This window comes from Peromyscus leucopus, chromosome X (genome assembly GCF_004664715.2).
Source record: "Peromyscus leucopus breed LL Stock chromosome X, UCI_PerLeu_2.1, whole genome shotgun sequence".
Taxonomy (NCBI): Eukaryota; Metazoa; Chordata; class Mammalia; order Rodentia; family Cricetidae; genus Peromyscus; species Peromyscus leucopus.
In genome coordinates this window covers 104,979,779-104,999,460 of record NC_051083.1, presented here as the reverse complement: position 1 = coordinate 104,999,460, position 19,682 = coordinate 104,979,779, and the positions used below count along the sequence as shown (strand labels likewise).

Here is a 19,682-nt window from a genome sequence, read left to right as displayed (position 1 = left end):
ATCTGGGGTGGAGGTGGGGCACTGCAGAGGGGGGAGGGCTGCAGCAGCTCTGCAGGGAGACTGCTGGGGGAGTAGGAAATGCCAAGAAGGAGATTTGGGGCTCTCACTGCTGGTGGTTGCAATAGCAGTTTAAATAGGAATATGCTAAGTACCAAGTGGATATGGTGGGGAGGATCTTAGGATTTTGACACTAGTTAGCCATCAAGCTTTCAATTCTGGGGAGCCAAAAAGTGTACCCAATTTCAAAAAGTTAATTCTACGAGCATGACCAAATTTCTTTGCACAACTCGCCCCCCCCCCACACACAGATGTTTTCACTAGAAGGGAAACAATTCTGAGATGTCACCACTTGTTTATTCAGCAACTATCAGCTACTTATTTACTGTGTATCTCACACTCAGCAAAAGGCTCTGTTCTCTAGCCCTTGAGGCTATTTTAAAGTAGCTCATGGTGTCTGAGCTTTTTTGTATGTTGATTTTATTATTATTATTATTATTTTTTTTGGTTTTTCAAGACAGGGTTTCTCTGTGTATCCCTGGCTGTTGTGGAACTCACTTTGTAAATCAGGTTGGCCTTGAACTCACAGAGATCCACCCACCTCTGCCATTTGAGTCCTGGAATTAAAGGCCTGCATCATCGCTGCCTGGCTTTATATGTTAATTTGTTAAACAAAACCTGAATAAGATGGTCCTGTATTCACAGAATCATCTAAGGCCAGCCTCAAATTGTACCCTAGTAAGAACAGGGTTCTCTTGCCTTCTAAAATCAACAAGCAGGCAAATGAAATACATACATACAATTATCTGCCTTTTAGGATCCCTGGCCACAACTTCTGAGTACCTTAAGGTATGTCTTGCTCCAAGTAGAAATGGACTTTATTAAGTCAAATTGAAACCACAGGTAAATTGGGAGGAGGGTCTCTTCATTTAAGAAGAATTTACCCAGGAGTTCTTTAAAGTAGTCACTTCTCAGCCAGGCAGTGGTGGTGCATGCCTTTAATCCCACCACTTGGGAGGCAGAGGCAGGTGGATCTCTGTGAGTTCAAGGCCAGCTAGGTCGACAGAGCAAGTTGCAGGACAGTTTCATAGAGAAACCCTGCCTTGAAAAAGCAAAAAGCACCGGGTGGCGGTGGCGGCGGCAGCAGCGGCAGCGGCGGCACACAACTTTAATCCCAGCACTCAGGAGGCAGAGGCAGGCGGATCTCTGTGAGTTCGAGGCCAGCCAGGTCTACAGAGTGAGTTCCAGGAAAGGTGCAAAGCTACACAGGGAAACCCTGTATCGAAAAACAAAAACAAACAAACAAACAAACAAACAAAAAGCAAAACAAAACAAAACTCCCCAAAACAAACAAACAAAAAACCAAAAACTAGTCACTTCTCCAAGTGCAATTTAAAATATTTTGATTGCATGCAGTTAAGGTCCTTATAATAGAAATAAAAAGTGACTGGCAGAGCAGAGAATAGCTAGTCAATCTAGTGTCCTAAGAGTTGTCTTAGCAGTTTGGTCCAAAACCAATCTTATCCGGAGACAATCCCCCTGTAGGGTGGAAGGATCTTTGGGTTTTTTAACAGACGGAATTTCATTTCAGATTCTAAAGCAAAGGGAGAAAAGGATTTTCAAATGACACCATGTGGCTTGCTGAGTCACTTTTCTGACCTGGCTCCTGTGCTTTTAAGAATTAGAGTGAATTGCAAAGGAGACTCCAGGGCTGTGGATAAGATTAAAGGTCACTTGGTAAGAATGAGCAGGTCAGCGAGACAGCAAATTAGTAAGATCATGCAGCCATACATACACCTCCAATTTAGTCTCTAAGGTTACACAGTTTCTGTGTAAGATGCTCTCACTTTATTCTAGGGCAGAGAAAGGCTAGAGTTCCCATGTGCATGACAAACAGGAGAGCAAGAAAAGAATGGGAGGCTGTACTGGTAAATTTATGTTAGAGTCCCAAAGTGGAACCCTGAGAGACTCACCAAGTATGTATCATGAAATAAAATTAGGAACCCTGGTTTACAGACTACTTTGGGTGCTCTGCAGTCAACAAGAAAGATAAGGAACCTGCAGGTAGATGAAAGAAATAAATCCTGCCCACTCCAACCCTACCCCTCTACTAGTCTCTTCCCAGAACTTGGCGGTCAAAATTGCCAGCCTTTGTTCATTAGTTTAGCCACAATCAGGTTGTCCTTCACATCCCTGATAGCTACTGCAAACAAAGGACCCTGATGTCACAAGTGTCGAGGGGCCTTTCTGTTTTTCTGCCTGGGGGCTGGCTTCCTATTTCCCTGCAGAGCACACTCCTTTACAACTCCCCTTGCCTCTGAGACCGGAGCTTTAGTGGATGACAGGGCCTGGCCGGCTTGAACCGCCTTACATTTTGATGTAAAACAGTCCTAGAATAGTATTGTATTAGACTTGTACCTGATGAGTCACATCCCTTAGTTTCAAGGATGACGTCAGGGGAGACCGCCAGCCTCTCCTGTCTCCCTCAGAGCCTTCAGCAGAGATAACGCTGGGAAACCCAGGGTGGCATTTTTGACAGTGTTCTTCTATATGGAAAGATAGCTTCAGGAGGCTGTGAGAACAGCCCGAACCCCTGCTCTGCGTGAGCTCTCAATATCAAGTCTCTGGGGTCTCTCTGGAGTGGTTTTCACCCATACTTCTACCCTCCTCCTTCCCTCAACTCCCAGTAGTGCAGTCTGGGCAGCTTCTCTGCTCTATAACTTGCAGAGGGTGCAGTGAGGCTTCTCAGAATGCTGGGTCTTATGAGCAGGCAGAACCAAAGGTTCTCTTTAGGGCCATTCATGATATTTAAGGCATGGATCATACAGCTATCTACCGCTTCTTGTATCCCTATCTTCCTTATGGCTTCAAGAGAACTGGATCCTAATAGTGTTGAGCATTGGGTTATTTTTATTTTCTGAGAACTCCTAGGTGGTTAGTTCTCCCATGGCATTTCCTGTTGAGGACCCCTTCCTTGTGCCAGAAAAATGTCTGCATAGTATAAGGCAGTGCTTGGTTCCTTAAAACATTTAAAATTGAAAAGTGGGCCTAGATACCATTTTTCTAGCTGACTTAAGCTTGGTTTGGAAAAAAAATATTGGTTGGTGCTATCATGTCTGATAAGCCCTGAGTAGGAAGGAGCATTTATATTTATGCCATCCTCACATAAGCATAAATGTGTGTAAGTTATAATCCTTCTGATCTGCCTTCCTGATACAAATCTTCGTGGACTAATAGCCTTCAAACATTTACTTTATTAAGCACATTTGTTATGTGGCAAATCTGGCCAACACACCATTTTTAAGTTTATGCATGAGGCAGCAAATGTCAGAAATAAATGAAAAATAAAATGCCAGTACCTGGCTCAGTTCTGATATTTACACTAAAAATTAAATTTCATATCTCTAGCTTCTAAGAAAAAACATTCTTGGTTACCTACCGGCTTTAAAATATTTTCATTTAATACCCTCATAAAACACTTCTCATTCATCATATGCTTTTATAATCTGCCCTAAAAAACCCTCCACTAAGTGAGTATGACACATCTTTTATAGAATGTCAAAAACACAAAATGGTTTTGCTGTTATGTAACTGGTAAGTTTTCTCCTGTTGTTTATTTTCAAGGAAGCAACATATTTTTATTAGGAAAGTAGCACCTGCGGACTGCAAAACAGAAAGCTCCATTCTTTCCCTGTAATTCCACTCCCTAGAGATATCCCCAGTTACCAATAGGGAGAGGAAAGAAAAAGCCTATAGTAAATTTTCTCTTCTTTTCCCAGATGAAATGAGCAATTTCAATGTCTCTATTCTTACAGGAGCCTTCAATAGGAGGAAGCGGAACTCCATTTATGTCACTGTGACTTTGCTTATTGTGTCTGTGTTAATTCTCACGGTGGGCCTCGCTGCAACTACCAGGACCCAGAACGTGACTGTGGGAGGTTACTACCCTGGAGTTATTGTAAGTACAGAGAGCATAGGTCAGTCTCTGGAGCTTTCTGGCTACAGAGTTCATGACTCCACTGTGATGTTTTTCAATTCTGATTGAGTTTCTAGTGTTTGCTGAGATTCCCTGTCTTTCTTTGTAACTGCATGGAGAGGCAAGTCTCCTTAGATAAAACAGGACTGACTGAGACTAGTCTCAGTGTCTCCCCTAACCGGGACTGAGATCCTAATCATGTCATTTTATTGTCTAGGACTTTGGTTTTCCAGTTTAGGAGATGGTCCTTTCTAGCAGCATCAGTTTTAGTTAAGTGCCTGCTTTTCAGTGTCTGTTTTCCTATATGTGATAGAGGCCACCTGATCTTGCCTGGAGTCTGAGGATACTGGCACCTCCACTTTTTTTGGCCAGCAGCACTCATTCACTTGCAAAGTGGTCCTCCTAGGAAAACATATGGGAGACACATTCTTAATACATGCATATTTCTTCATTTGTAAATAACATACACACTCACAAAATGTATGTAAAATGGAAATTCAAACCTTAGATGAAAATGAAATTCCAATTTTAGTATCTTTTTATACAAACACTAAAATGTTACAGGATGTTATGCACTTAGTGTGAAGTTTGTCATTAAAGATAAGGCCTATAAGCCCTAATTTCAAATGGCCCAGGAGCTTTTTGTGAATATTTTGGCTGGATTCTTATCAGACATGTTTAAGTTGTCATCGGAGCCATTGGTCTTTAAAAAGATCTTTAAAATATGGTTCTTACAATGTGTATGACTAAAAGCTTGTACAGGAGATAGAAGTAGCAATGCTGCCATTTTTCATTGGTCATTTGTTCTCCAATAGGATTTCCAAATCTCACATCCATTTTGTTAGTACTAACTTGGTTAAAACTTGATACTATAATCTGCTCATACATAATGCCCTACCATTAACAATTCACTGCTTGGAACTTGCCCTCTTTCTAGAGATAGACAGATGCCAGTGACAGTCCGTTTGTGGAACGTTAGTAATAACTTCTGTTTTTTATTTCTGATAAACAATACATAAGAATCGAAGTTCTAATGGTTTCTCTTCTTAGTCCAGTGGATTGTTTACCCTCCCCCGCAGTGCAATCCACTTTTTTCAACAATGGAATTCGCTACATCAAAAATAATCTCATTGATTAGCTTGGTAACATAGTGAGACTCTGTCAAAACAAACAAACCCCCCCTATGAATAATGCCGTCGAACCCCTAAATCTTCAGTCTAGAGATTGAATCTTATTTTAATACCAATTAAGTGATTCCTGAATTGTAATTGCTAGAGAGTAGAAAGACATTAAAAATGATATATTTTTTTAAAAATATATTCTTTTTTTTTTTGTTCCTCTCCACGGAAATCTTTAGTAAAAGGCGAAACATTTATACGATCTGAAGAGAAACCAGAGTATCAAAAATATATTCTTTAAATAGATTTTTTAACTGAGCAAAGAGATCAGACATGGTTTTAGGTCTCTGTCTGTCTTTCTCACTCTCTCACTCAGAAGAGAAGGGGTTAAAGATGATGCCTTTAACAAGCCTTCACTGTGAGTGACCAGCTTGGAGCCTGTTGCCTAGGTCACCAATTCTATTCCACAGTCTCCTCAAGAGCCCTTTCAAAGACTGGGCTTGATGTTGGGGCTGACATAAGCTGAACCTCCTTCAAGCCCAAGGCTGCTGACGAAAGTTCTTCAGTTTGAGGGGAAGGTATGGCTCCCCCCAACTTAGAGCAGGTGTCTCACAGACACCAGTTGGTACCCAGTGCCCTTTGTTAAACATGTGATGTGAGAACTCACCCTGTCCATTTCCTGTGGTGAGGCAAGAAAATCAGTTGTCAGCAGAATTGGGCTTTATTTTTAAAAGCAAGCAAAGGGGAGGGGAAGAAAGGAGGGGGGGAAGAGCGTTTCAGTGGCTTGGAAAGGAATTGACAGGCTCTGTGTGACTTTGTGTGCTTCAGGTAAGCTGCATTAGTGAAATATCTCCAACTGAAGAGCAAATGCTCAAGCAGAGATCCAGAGTAGCTGCGGGTGAAGGGAGGGTATTTTTCATGTTAGTACAAACCTTTTCCGTAGAATATCTGGCTGTGGGAGGCTAGGTTGGAATATATTAACAAAGGAATAAGGACTCATGATTGCTGTTATTCAGGTACTTGATGTTCAGCTAGCACTAGAAATTGAAGCAGTAGGGGCATTTCTCTCTCTCTCTCTCTCTCTCTCTCTCTCTCTCTCTCTCTCTCTCTCTCTCTCTCACTAAAAGCAAACAATAAGAGAGCCACCCTGAGAGGATTGTGTATCCCCCCCCCCACTCATTGGTTTAACTTTTACAAATTTGCTCTCTGAATGTCTGTGGATCATTTCTTTAAAATGGGTTTTAATTATACAGAGTGAAGCAGAGAAGATAGCAGTTTGAACAGTCAAAAAATCCATTTATGTTTATAGGTCAGATAGTGTTATAGCAAATACAATTAGGACTCCTACCTCTGCAGCAGTAAATGAGAACCTGGATTTGCCTGGGAATGGAGTGCTTTGCTAATTGAATAGTTTTGGTTATTAGGGAATAACTATATAAAGTCTTAAACTGGTGATTTCCCCACCCAGGTATGGGCAAGAATGATGTGGTGAGCCTGTGAAAACTGTAGATCTCTCCTCCATATCCCCAGAGATTCTGATTCTGGTGGACTCTATGAATGTGATTTCTTTTCATAAGCTAATCTTTGACCAAAAAGGTAATACAAGCTAAATATACATTTTACTAGTCACCCCAGGGAAATCTAATTTAGGTGGACCAGCATCGAGATGGAGAACTAAAACACGCTAAAACACACTTAGCAGTAAAACCAGGGAGAGCACAGACCGGAAAGAGGATTCTGCACTGACAAATTGGTCATTTTGAATATACATTATAATTGTATGGATCTGTGAAAACATTTCAAGTTATCCTGAACTCAGCCATTTTGTTCTCCACTCCAACTAAATGTATTAACAGTACATGCAAACTCGAACATTCAAAACAGATAAATTATGGAGAAAATATTCGATTAAAAGAAAATTTGACACACATTTCATTTAAATATTAAGACCGTTGGCATTTCAAATACAGCAAGGTGTTTAATATGCAGCAAGGTACATTATAATAGCATGTTAGCTAGTCTACCTGAGCTATAATGTAGTATTGTCATTCTAAGATGTGTATATACACATGCCTCTTTAAGGATGAGCTAACCTATACAGGTTGAAATGTAAGGTTTTTAAACATAAAAACTGATAAAGATGAACTGGCTTGTGATTTTTTTTTACTGTCTTCCAATGTTTGAGGCATCTTCCATTTCAGAAGAGTTCTGAGGGTCTTTCTACTTTGAAGCCTTAAAAAAACAAAAAAACAAAAACAAAAACAAAACAAAAAAACAAAAATCCACGAGCCTTGGTTATTGAATCAAGCTGAAAGAGGCTGAGGGAGAGGTTGCTGCATTCTTCTAAATCTTTTTGTACCAGGAGAAGGACGCCTCTAAATGTGTTTCCCAAGCAACCCACAAGATGGAGTTGGCCCCTTGATCAGTGAGGAAAACCTTTCTGGCACTCTAGTCTCAGGGTTATTGTCCTGTGAGGCCCTGTGTTTTCTTTCAGCATAGAAACAGGGAAGTTCAGATCCATTTCCTGGAGAGTGTTAGTTGATTGAAAACCATCTAGAGTCACAATGGGATATTAGCAGACAGGGACAATGGGAACAGTCAGTAGTGCAGAAGCCTTCTCCAGGCCCACATGGCTTTCTTTGCCTATACACATAAAGACTATGGAAAGAAATGTAAGGTCATTGAACACAGGAGCCCTGGAGAGTTGGGTTTTGTGATTGTTGTAAATGAAACAGACATTCGGAAAGTTCAAGTTCTATTGAGTACATTTGAAGGATGAAATTTGAATCCTGATGTGCTGAACAAAACTTGTGAATGCCTCAAGTATCTAACCTCCATTGTCTCCTTGTTAGCCCTGTAGCATACCACTCAACTCTGAAGAAGCCCTCAGCCTGGCCTCCCATTACTTCTGTTTTCCCAGCATCACCTGTTTATAATTTGGAATTTTCTGCCTTGATACTACCACTTACACAGTTTTCCAAATGTTCTCTCTATTGTCTCCACTAAATCCTGTCTATCATTCTACTTAATGGGAGCATTTCTAAGCTGCTGGGGTCTACAGTGTTGTCTACCATCTTTGAACTCTCTACTATTGAAGCCTCTTACTGCTGGTTCTTGGAAGACTCATCTTGCTTTGTGTTCTCTGTTGGACTACATTCCCATTTACCTTTGTTTGTACAGGTCCACAGTTCCTTAGGCAAGATACACTTCCCGATTTAGACTTTAATTTTGGAGAAAATTATAGTGATATACCTTCTAGCATTCCAGTAGGGAGGTTTTTGGAAAGCACATATGATCAAGTTCCTTCATAGTTCTATCATAAAATATTAATTTTAATATAAAGTATGGTAAAGATTATAAAAAAACTCACATCAGTTCAAGATCAAGCTTTACCACTGAAAAGGTAGGTATCAGAAAATTCTTTCAGTTTCAAGAGATATTTGAATTTCATGGTTATAGAAAAGGGTTGTGGACTACTTTAGCTAACTGTAGCATGGATTCCTTGAGCCTAAATCTCACTGTTCTTGGCATCACATCCCACCTCAACACCCAACTCCAAACCATAGATCAAACACAAGATATGCCACAGAGTACATGCCCAGTTAATATTTATTTGAGCCTATGTCTTGGGTGTCTGGGTCAGTGCATGGGAATATGAATAGGCAATAAGGTCCATTCCTCAAAGCATCCTTCAGCTAGGTGTGATGGCTCATTCCTGTAATCTCAGTGCCTGACAGCCTGAGGCATAAGGAATGACAAGTTTGAGGCCACCTGAGTTACAAAATGAAGGTTTGTCTAAAAAAAAAAAGATAAAATCCTCAAACTAGAAATCCATTAAAAAAAAACCTTTTGATCTGACTCTGATTTTTAGTAAGTTGTCTTTTTTACTTGACAAAGAAAACTAGTTATTTGTTCAGTTAGTGGGAAACAGCTATGGAAGCCCAAAGGTCTACACCTTTCCTGATTCCATGAAACCCTTGAGGAGGAACCACAAAAATACCTTGCCTTTTGGAAGCCTCGAGAGCTTCCATTTTTAAAAAGTTTGTCTTTATTTTATGTGTATGGAGTTTCTTGCATGTTTCTTATTTCTTGCACAACACCAGAAGGGGACCTTGGATCCCCTGGAATTGGAGGTACAGGTGGGGGCTAGCAACCAAACTCAGTCTAGAAGAGCAGCCAATGCTCATAACCACTGAGCCATCTCTCTGGCTCCTTGAGAGCTAGCATTTGATTAGAAGCAGCTCCCCATTTTCAGGAAACTGGAAGCTTTTTTCTTTTCAACCCCTAAGCTCTCCCTCAAATAGGATGTCTCACTCTATCCCTGCAGAGAACACTTTCCCTAAGGAGTAATGCCCTCTTACTTCAAGGTAACTATTCTATAAACACTGGCCTGGATGTGGTAGCACTTGCTTTAAATCTCGGCACTGAGGAGGCAGAGGCAGGTGGATCTTTGTGAGTTCAAGGCCAGCCTGGTCTACAGCATGAGTTCCAGAACAGCCAGAGCGACTCTGTCTTAAAAACAACAAAACCCCACAACCAGCTGCTGACCTCTAAGGCTTCAAGATGTGGCTGTTGTTAATTAGATAATCTGAGGGCTAGTCCTGGCTTTGAGATTAAGGTGCTGTAAGAGGGAATGAGTTGTTACAATTCTCTAGGCTTCTGCTTTCCCTCTGTCAAATGAGAATGATAGTAACACCACTAAACTCTGTATCATTCCTATAATCAAAGCTGGGACACAAGCATACATTTAATGTAAAGTTCTTCAAACATAAGGTCTTTCAACAATATTGAAGGGTTTATCCACCTACCATCTAGGTAAGTGATTTCTTTCACCCATCACTCAATAGATGTTAGTTCCTTGCCCACTAACCTCCACACATCCTATGAGCCCATATCAAATGCCTCCTATTCTATGGAAATGTAGTATTACTTTTTACTTAGCAGCCTACCTGGTGCAAGTAGTACTACATACTTCACCTTGTTTGATCCTTACAACAACACTGTTCATAAATACTTTTATGATTCCCATTTTTAAATTTTTTTTTGGATCACATTTATTTATTTAATTTTCAATTTTGTGCCGGGGTAGGGTGGGGAACATGAGCAGACATGTCACAGTGCAGGTGTGGAAGTCAGAGGACGATTTGGAAAAGTTGCTTCTCTCTTTACACCACATGGATCCTGGAGATTGAACTCAGGTTATCAGGCTTGGCGTCAAGGACCCTTCCCTGCTACGTCATCTCACTAGTCCCATGATTCCCATTTTATAGATGAGAAAGCTAAAGCATGGAGTGTTTAAGGGACTGACCCAAGGTAACACGGTTTATGAGTAGCAGAGCAATGGTCTGGAATGAATTACTCTGAGCTCACAGAGTGCTTTGCTTTTTATATCCAATGGTCCTTAACTTACAGTCTGGGTCTTTCACTAGACTGTGAGCTCTTGGGCAGGGAGTCAAGCATGATGTCTCTTTCTAGATTGGACATAGAGTTTTTGTTGAGTTTTACAAAATTGAATAGATTGGACTGAATTACACTGGGATGAGAAGACGGCATGAGGCAGGAAAGGTATGGCAGCAGGTACGAGAGGCAGCTGGACACATCATATTTGGAGGCAGGAAGCAGAGTGATTTATGGCCATGCTCAGCTAGCTTTTCCCAGTCCATGAAATGGTCATGCCCACACTCAAATTGGGCCTTTCTCCCTCAGTGAAACCTCTCTGGAAATACCCATACAGGTGTGTTTCCATGGCAATTATAAGTTTTGTTTTGTTTTTTGAGGCAAGGTCTCACTATGTTGCTCTGGCTGGCCTGGAACTTGCTTTTTAGACCAGGCTGGCTTTGAACTCATGTTTCTAAATTCTGTCAAATTGACAAGCATTATTAACCATCATACTGTCTTAGGGAAAATATTGTTGTTTGGGTTCAAAGATAGTCTATGAATATCTGTGGAAACAGAGAAGCTTTTTGATTAAAGGATGTATTTTCCCTCTATGAAGTTACATTCTGAATTTCTGCAGTCTCCACAAGTGGCTCAGAATGCCATAACATAACATAACATAACATAACATAACATAACATAACATAACATAACATAACATAACATAATACTGCATAGAATTCCTCTGTAAAAACAAAGCTATGGAACATATTGGAGAAGGAATGAGACAAAACATGGAAATGCTTATGAAATAAAAGAAACAGTGACAGAATTTCCCAGCTCAGATCACATTAGCGTGGTTCAAAAGTTAAATGTCTTTTGGGTCAGTGAGCTGCCTCAGCAGGTGAAGGCACCTGTCACCAAGTCTAACAAGCCGAGTTCAATCCTTAGGGCCCAGGTGATAGAAGGAAAGAACTGACTCTTTGAAGTTTTCCTCTGACCTCCACTCACACACCATGGAACTTGTGTGTGTGTGTGTGTGTGTGTGTGTGTGTGTGTGTGTGTGTGTGTGTGCATGTATGCACATAAATGAATGTAATAATAAGTCTTAAAAACGTAAATATCTTTAAAAATGTAATACTGAGGGCAGAATGGCTCAGTGGTTAAGAGCACTAGCTGCTCTTCTGGAAGATCAGGGTTCAATTATTCCCAGTATCCACTTGCTCACAACCATCTGTAACACCAGTTTCAGAGAATATTGCACCCTCTTCCAGACTCAAGGGCACTGCACACACATGGTGCATAGATATACATGCAAGAAAAATAGCCACACACATAAAATTACATATTTTTAATTTAAAAATCATGCTTCTAATCACTAGAACAAAACAATATTTTCTCAGTACTTACTGTATACTGTGCTATGCAGTTATTTGAATGTACTGTTTGTGTTAATCCTTACAAAGCTCTATAAGATAACATTACTGTGGTCCCTTCTGCTTTATAGACAAGTAAAGAGGCTGAGTGGTTAGTCAGTTCTAGATTGCACAGACATTAGTAGAAGATCTGGGTTTGCAAGCCAGGCTAGCATGATGAACATGATTACACTCATATACTCTGAGGCAACACATTTTATTTATGTCAGTTGTGGCATGAGGCTAATCTCAGTAGCCTGGGATGTGGTGGGCTAACATTCATACACATCAGCTTTGGTTTCCAAAGAATGATTGCTGGTCCTGCAGAAGGAATCATTGCTTCCTTTCAGTCTCTTCCATTTTGGGGATCCCGAGGCAAACAGTTCCCCAACATGGTCCCATCAGGCCCAATCCTTGGGTTCATTAGATTTCGCAACCTAGGTGGAAAGCTTGGGAGTCAGGTTGAAACAGATGCCTCTGTGAGCCAAGGTAAAGCTGTAGGTATAACCTAAGGCTGTTAGTGAGGCTAAAGAGAAATGTAACTACATCACTGAACTTGTGTTAAGATTTATTGGTCCATTCTCACCACTTTTTACTTCTTCCATTTCCATATCCATCAATAGCTATTGGTTAGCGATCATTTTCAGCTGAGACCGGCAGGCTCAATCCACTAATGGCAGAGCCGAGAGGGCAGTGGGATCTTCTACACTGAGCCATAATCCCAGCCACTTAGACAGGGAAATTGTTTTTCAGGGTTTTACACTGCCATTTCTGTTCACCCTTTAATGAATGCTTTCTGTCCATAAATGAAGCAGAGATGGAAAAAGAGGTGAATAAGTGCTAACATAAATTGCAGTAGGTCAACCACAAATATAGGCTTTCAAAAAAAAAGTTCTTTTACATTTCTATTTTTTTTAGTGTGGGTTAAGGTGCTTGCTGATTCCTAAAGTACTTCCTGAGTTTGATTAGTATGCCCGATGCATCAAAAATTGCCTTTGCAAACCTTTATTCTGTAATCCATGCTTCAGAGTGCAAGGTCCTTTTCAAAACCAGATACAGATCAGGCAATAATGTGCGCTTTCCACCATTATATGTCTCTTACTGAATCACCAGTCATATGCTAGGTAATGGATATTAAAATTGAAACAGGCAGGCTCTAAAAAGCTATAGTTGACCTTTCCTTTTAGTTTGGGGGCACATGAGTTTCTTTTTCAGTGTGAGTCATACCTACAAGAAAAAACTGCAAATAATAGAATATACTTTCTTTGTACATAGTGTGTTTGTGTAAGAAGCTACATGTGGCTTTGACATTTACACTCCAGTTCTTTTCCACTATCCTGAATCATGGCCAGGGACTAGAATTACTGTGTGGGCAGGTTGATTGTCTTCTTAAATGCTATGTTGCCTTACAGCTTGGCTTTGGATCATTCCTTGGAATCATCGGATCAAACCTTATTGAGAACAAGCGGCAGATGGTAAGTTTTCATCCTTCTAGTAAGCTCAATGTTTATGTAGATAAGTAACACATCTCTTAAGCTTGTGCAAATTTGGCCACAAAAGAAAATGTTACTTTACCTTTTCCGTTAAGCCTCAGAGAACTGATATGGGACTGGTTTGCATCTTGCCCAGTGTCTCCTCACTGACTTACCCAATCTCTAAGGTTTCTCCTTAAAGATTCTTATTCTCAAAAGAATACTTCAGGCTGTTCAATCAGACTGCTGTTCTGGCCTAGAATGCCTGTGGTTCTGTGGCATACAGTACTGCAGCCCTGAATTATAGTTACTTTTGTAGCTTCCTTATAGGTTACATAATCTTTTGGAAGAGTTTTCACAAAGGGTTTTTACCTTTTAGGAGATTTTAGTCTAGGGGACTTCAATTAAGAAAACAAGTGTAAACTGGGCATAGTGATGCATGCCTCTAGTCCTGACACTCAGGAGGTTGGGAAAGGAGGGTCAGGAGCTCAGTTCAAGATCACCTTTGAATACTTCTTGAGTTCAAGTACAGCATGAGCTACTTGAGTCCTTGTCTCAAAACCAAAAACCAAAACCAAAACTAAAAAGAGAAAGAAAGTAAATATACTTGAGACATAGATCAGACAAATTAAAATTATGAAGCCAATCTACAATATCTTTGAGTCTTTGCCATCCATAGCTCAAAGCCAAGTGTGTTGTAAAGCTGAGAGGAAATATCAGCATTCAACAGAATGTGAGGTTCACTGTCCTAATGGGATCCCCCAAATGCAAGCTGATGTATTTTCCTGGCTGAATTTTGAGAAGGCTTCCTTGAGGGCAAGGGGTAGAATGGATAGGCTGAATTGCAAGCATAGCACAGTTTTATAGAATTACAAATCAGGAAGCCTGGTGAGTGGTCAGACGCTGGACTGATCAGACTCCCTGTGGACAAGTCTTTGTGGCATCCAAACTTTGGCAATGGGGTCTGTTTAATATCAAGCTTAATCAAATGATGTAATAGCTCTAGGGACAGAACTCTAACCATGCATTTCCCCCAGCTGCCAGGGGACTTCTAATAGTTTCTTCTTCCATTTTACCTGGACTTCATTCTTTGCCAGTTGCGTTTTCACTTTGGGCTTGACTTATTCAAAACAACGGGGGAAGTTTTAATTGTAGAGCTGATCGTAGCATAGCTAAGAATGCCAATTTCATGACGTCGTTCATCCATTATTTACCGATTATCTGCAGTGCTGTGAAGTGAGATTTATGGAGAGAGGTTTCTGAACAACTCCCAAAGGAGATAAGTATTTCCTCTCAGCCTGCTGAAGTAGGTGAACCCTAGGGTACCCTTGGCTTTGATTTTTTTCCCTTCTCCCTGGGGAACAGCTTGATGCCATGTTATTTCCTCCTCTTTCTCCCCAAAAGCCTCAAGAAAGAAAAATGCTGATTCCAAATAGTTCAGAGGGTCAACCATGGAAGATTGTGGGCTCATGTATCATGTCTCCTTGTCCTTGGAGACATTCTAAAATTGTGATGCTTCGACACCTTGGGTTGAAGCATTGTCTTGGTATTAGAAGTCATACTTTAGGAAAATTTGTTATCTAATGTGATTAATGAATTTGACAATCTGGTTTTGTTTTTTAAAATTTTCTAACTAGGTATGGTGGTGCATGCCTGTATTCCTAGCCTTTGGGCGACTGGATCAGGAGTTTAAGGCCAGACTTATCCATAAAATAAATTTGAAGCCAGCCTGCCTGGCCTACATGAGGCCATGGCTCATAAAAAAGAAAGAAAAATTTTATATATACCATCCATTTCAGAGACTTCAATCCTTGCAAAATCTCTCTGACACTTAAGTGTTAGTAAGTTGAATGTCCCCTTTCTTCAATGATGTAGAAGGGATGTAGAGTTATGCAGGACCCAAGAATCACTCTTGTTATCATCAGTGTCCACCGTGTCATCAAGCAGCAGAGTTATGGGGTACAAAAAACAAAGGACTAGGAGTTGCTGGGTACTAGTTCTTCCATAGACTAAGTAGAGACACTGGACACACTGTTTCCCCTCACTGTGCCTCCATTTCCACATAAATAAAACATAGGGTTGGATTACATGATGTCCAAGGTCCAACATTTTTCTGAATCTGAGGATGGATGGGCTATGCAGTCAAATTCGTTCATGGACAGCATGCTGGATACCAGCAAGCTTCTTTGTTTGGTGCTCACAGAATGAATTTATGAGCTCACCCTGAAAATTTATACAAATATTGCTTCAGTTGCCCCTTCTCTCCCTCCCTGCCTACCGCCATGCCCACTCATCCTGCATGACTTTAAAAAAAAGCATCCCCCATCAGTGAGTGACAGACTAGAGTTCTGCTTTGACTGGCAGTCTCTGGGGGATTACCTAGTCTCCAAAAGCAGCAACAGTGGAAGGCTAACAGACATGTTTCTTTTATTCCCTCCTGCAGCTGGTGGCTTCTATCGTGTTTATCAGCTTTGGCGTGATTGCAGCTTTCTGTTGTGCCATAGTTGATGGGGTCTTTGCTGCCAGACACATTGTGAGTATTATTAGCCTCGAGTTGAAGTAATTGCACAATGCTACAAACTCCCAGTGAATGTGTACTGAGTACGTTGAGGGGCACACATGTACAAGGGAGAAGGAAGCTCTTCTTTCTTCAGTAGCTGGTAGTCAAGGTGAGAACATCAACGAACAGTTCAAGCATCTAGAAAGCTGGGTGTAAACTGGCAGAACACACCCCAGGTGCCAAAGTGGTACCTGCAGTTTATAGTGTCTTGGATTCCAGAGCACAGGGAAGGCTTTCCATTGGCAATAGGGATGGGCGTAGCCTTTTGGCATGTGAAATTTGGAAAGGCAAAGACAAGAGCATGGGGTTAGGGGATGGTTTAGAACTAGTCGTGAAGGTAGGGATAGAGAAGCAGGAAGTCATATGACTTCCTGGAAGCAATAAAAGTGTCCAACCTCCTACCCCCATTCGACAGCTACAAGAACAGACCACGAGGATAAAGTTACCTTTCTCAGATACCCAAATAGTGCTGTTCCTGTAACAGTGGTTGGAATGTAGTGGCGGACTTGGATGTCTGGAGAAAGATTAGTGCTAAAGCCTCTACTGTGAGTTCAGTCCAGGTGTCAAATGTTTCCCACTCTGCAGAAGCTATGTTAGGGTCATTTTTGCTCCTGAACCCTAAATGTGTGCTTCTTATCTGGAGAACTCTGGACTAAGAGCATGCCCATTGAGCTCTATAAAGAAGAACTCAGTTCTTTGACAATTCCAGGCATGTATATAAATACATCCTGGTTACTGTCTCCATCCCTCCTCTTTTTATCCCCCTCACACGCCTATTAACAGCCTCTCCTCCCTCCCTGTCTCTTTCCCAGATTCATGAGTTTTGATTTTGTTTGTGGCTTTGTTTAATTTGTCCAGGGACATCTGTGTGACCACTTTATTGGGACTTTGCATTGTAACCTGGTGGAATCAGGAATCACCAATGGGCACATAACTGTAGGCAATGACACCCCTTTTACTGAATTTAACAATAGGAAATAGTTCAACAATATATGTCAGGGCTTCCTGGGACCCTGTTGTATCCATGCCTGGCTGTTAATGGGCCCATTCTTGTACATACCCAGAAAAGTCATCCACAATTGTTGAAAAATGTGTATTTTCCCCTGAAGATGGCATTTTGCAGCCCCTTTCCACAGCTTCTAGCTCTTATATTCTTTCTGACCCATCTTCTACAATATTTCCTGAGCCTTGGAGGGAATGGCATAAATGTCATGTTTGGGGATGAGCACTCAACTGTCACTGATTCTCAACACCTTTTGCAACTGTAAGTCTCTGCATTTATCACGGTTCACTAGAAAGAAAAGCTTCTATGATTAAGGCTGAAAGTGATAATTGTCTATTTGTATCAACATATATATTTAGAAGCTGGTTCAATGCTATGTCAGTTCAGTTAAACAATGGAATTAAGGTCTCCCTTAGGGCCCGTGACTTCCCTCACCATGCACTTTAAAGCAGAATACAGTATGAGGTATAGATTTCCTCCTATGGGTTGGAGGCTTCAAATCCAATTAGAGAGTGTTTGATTACCACGCTTAACAGTTCTCACTAGTGGGTACAACATGCCTGGCAGGTTGGTATTATAGTTCATAGTGTTCAAAGCTGGGTAAGACTATTAACCCCCGCCCCCAGCAGCTTACACAGTGCCTTCTGGCCCTTGTCCTTCTTACCATGTTCTGTTTCACACTGTTCCCGATTTCTGGCCCAGGAACAACTTTTCCATTAATCATAGTAAGCATACTTAGTGCCTAGAACACATCATAATTTTAGGACCCCACAAAAATGCAATTATTTCTTCTCAACTAAGAAGAAAAATGGTGAACTTTTAGGTTGAGACAAAAAATCTGGCACATACCATAAATATATTTGTTTTTATACCAATGCAGTCATAAAACATACTTTAAAAATACTTTTCAGTGGAAGAAGGGGACTAGAAAAACAAAACAAAAGAGCCTTGGACATAAGAAATTATTAAGCAGCCCCAATGTGGTTCAAAGACCAAAATCAAGAGTGAGATGTAGCAACTCCTAAGCCTCCAAAGCAAACTCAGTTTTTCAACTGAATTAAACTTGAAAATTAAAATGTTTCATGAACTATTGGAAATTATGTTTTCTAAAATAGTTGAATTAGAGCAAAATTAGCTTATCAAAATTTTCTGTGGATCAAATGGCATGTTGCTACATTTTTGTCATTGGCTAATTGTTAAGGTCATTCAAAGACATGTCAAGACATTTCAATTGGATCTCCTTCTTGAACTCTTCTTTCAGACAGAAGAACCAGCCCATTATTTGCCAATGTCAAAGAATCTCATTATTGTTAATGCCATCACCAGCCTCTGAAACATTAGCTTAGGAAATAATCTGGGTAGGGAGAAAAATGAGGTATGGGAAAGAGATGCCCTTTCTCTGATTTGTTGTGAGAGGCAAGAATATAAATATTATCCCCTCTACCAGACTTAAACATTCTGGTTTCAGCTGAGAGGAGTCATCTTTTTTTCCAACCATTTTTTGATTCCTAAATGATATATCAGTAATTATTAACGGTTTCAATTTTGTCCCCTAACAGCAATTGTGGTGGTCTTTGCATATTACTCACTGCATATATACATGTTTTTGTAGCATTGGTTGCAGTCAATCATAGTGTGCATTCTATTTTGTATTCAATAGGAACCATCATAATAACACTAATTCCTTGTTTTTATGTAGTACATTAAGGTTTTCAATGTGTCTTCACATCTATTATTTTACTCGAGACCTACAGCAATCCTGTGAGATATGTAGGGCAGGCATTATTATTCCCATTTGACAAGCAGTACTCACTCTGAAACAGTCTCCATGGCAACATAGGCCTAGTGGCTTAGAAGCCTATAGTAGATTTTGATGACATCATGAGGTAAAATGGCTTCCTTTTATTTTTTTTCTTCTACTCACAATGTTTTAAAAATTGATTTACTAAAATATAGTTTATATGCTATAAAACTCACCTATTTGAAGATTATAATCCAATATTTTTTAGTATATTCCCAGTTACATGGAAACACCACAGTTTTAGTTTTTTTCATATCAAAAAGAAACCCTATATCCTTTGCCCATCGTATCTCTCCATCCTCCCCAGCCCTAAGCAACACTTCTAATAGCTATTTCTATTTTAGAAATTTTATACTAAAGGAACTCTATGATATGTGGACTTTATGATTGGCTTCTTTTATTTAGTATAATGTTTTCAAGGTTCATTCAGGTTACATCATGGATCAGTGCTTCATTCCTTTTTATGGTGCAATAATATTACACTGTATGAATATTGTAGGGGGAAGTTTCTCAGTCTTGCCTAGACCTACGGTCCAGACAAATCTCTCACACCCAAGCTCTTGCAGCCCCTTATAAAATAATCACTCAGAGGCCTCTATTAATTATAAATGCTCAGGCTTGTTACTAACTCGCTTTTACATTTAAATTAACCCATTTCTATTAATCTAAGTATTGCCACGTGGCCGTGGTCTTACTGGTTTGCCGGCCTGTTGCTCCTTGGGTGGATGGATGGTGTCTATTCTTCCCACCTGTCTCTTTCCTGTATCTCTGCTTGGATTTCCCACCTGCTTCTAAGCTGCCTTGCCATAGGCCAAAGCAGCTTATTTATTAACCAATGGGAACAACGTATATCCACAGGGCACAGAAAGACATCCCACAGCAGGATATACCACATTTTGTTTGTCCATTCACCAGTAATGAACATTTAGGTTGTTTCTACCATTTTACTATTATATACAATGAT

At 40.4% G+C, this 19,682-nt stretch overlaps 1 protein-coding gene and 1 non-coding gene across 4 annotated transcripts in view; one reads left to right on the top strand and one right to left on the bottom strand.

The window, feature by feature from the left end:
• Positions 1-19,682, top strand: part of Tmem255a (transmembrane protein 255A) — a 55,056-nt gene that overhangs the window by 3,518 nt on the left and 31,856 nt on the right. For all 3 annotated transcript variants that reach the window (XM_028893711.2, XM_028893709.2, XM_028893710.2), the window contains exons 2-4: positions 3,813-3,955; positions 13,295-13,357; positions 15,798-15,887. In XM_028893711.2, the coding sequence (XP_028749544.1) occupies positions 3,813-3,955; positions 13,295-13,357; positions 15,798-15,887 (296 nt within the window). The remainder of the gene's footprint in view (positions 1-3,812; positions 3,956-13,294; positions 13,358-15,797; positions 15,888-19,682) is intronic.
• LOC114709765 lies at positions 5,265-5,372 on the bottom strand. The gene has a single exon (XR_003736976.1). It is a non-coding gene; the product is annotated as a U5 spliceosomal RNA (small nuclear RNA).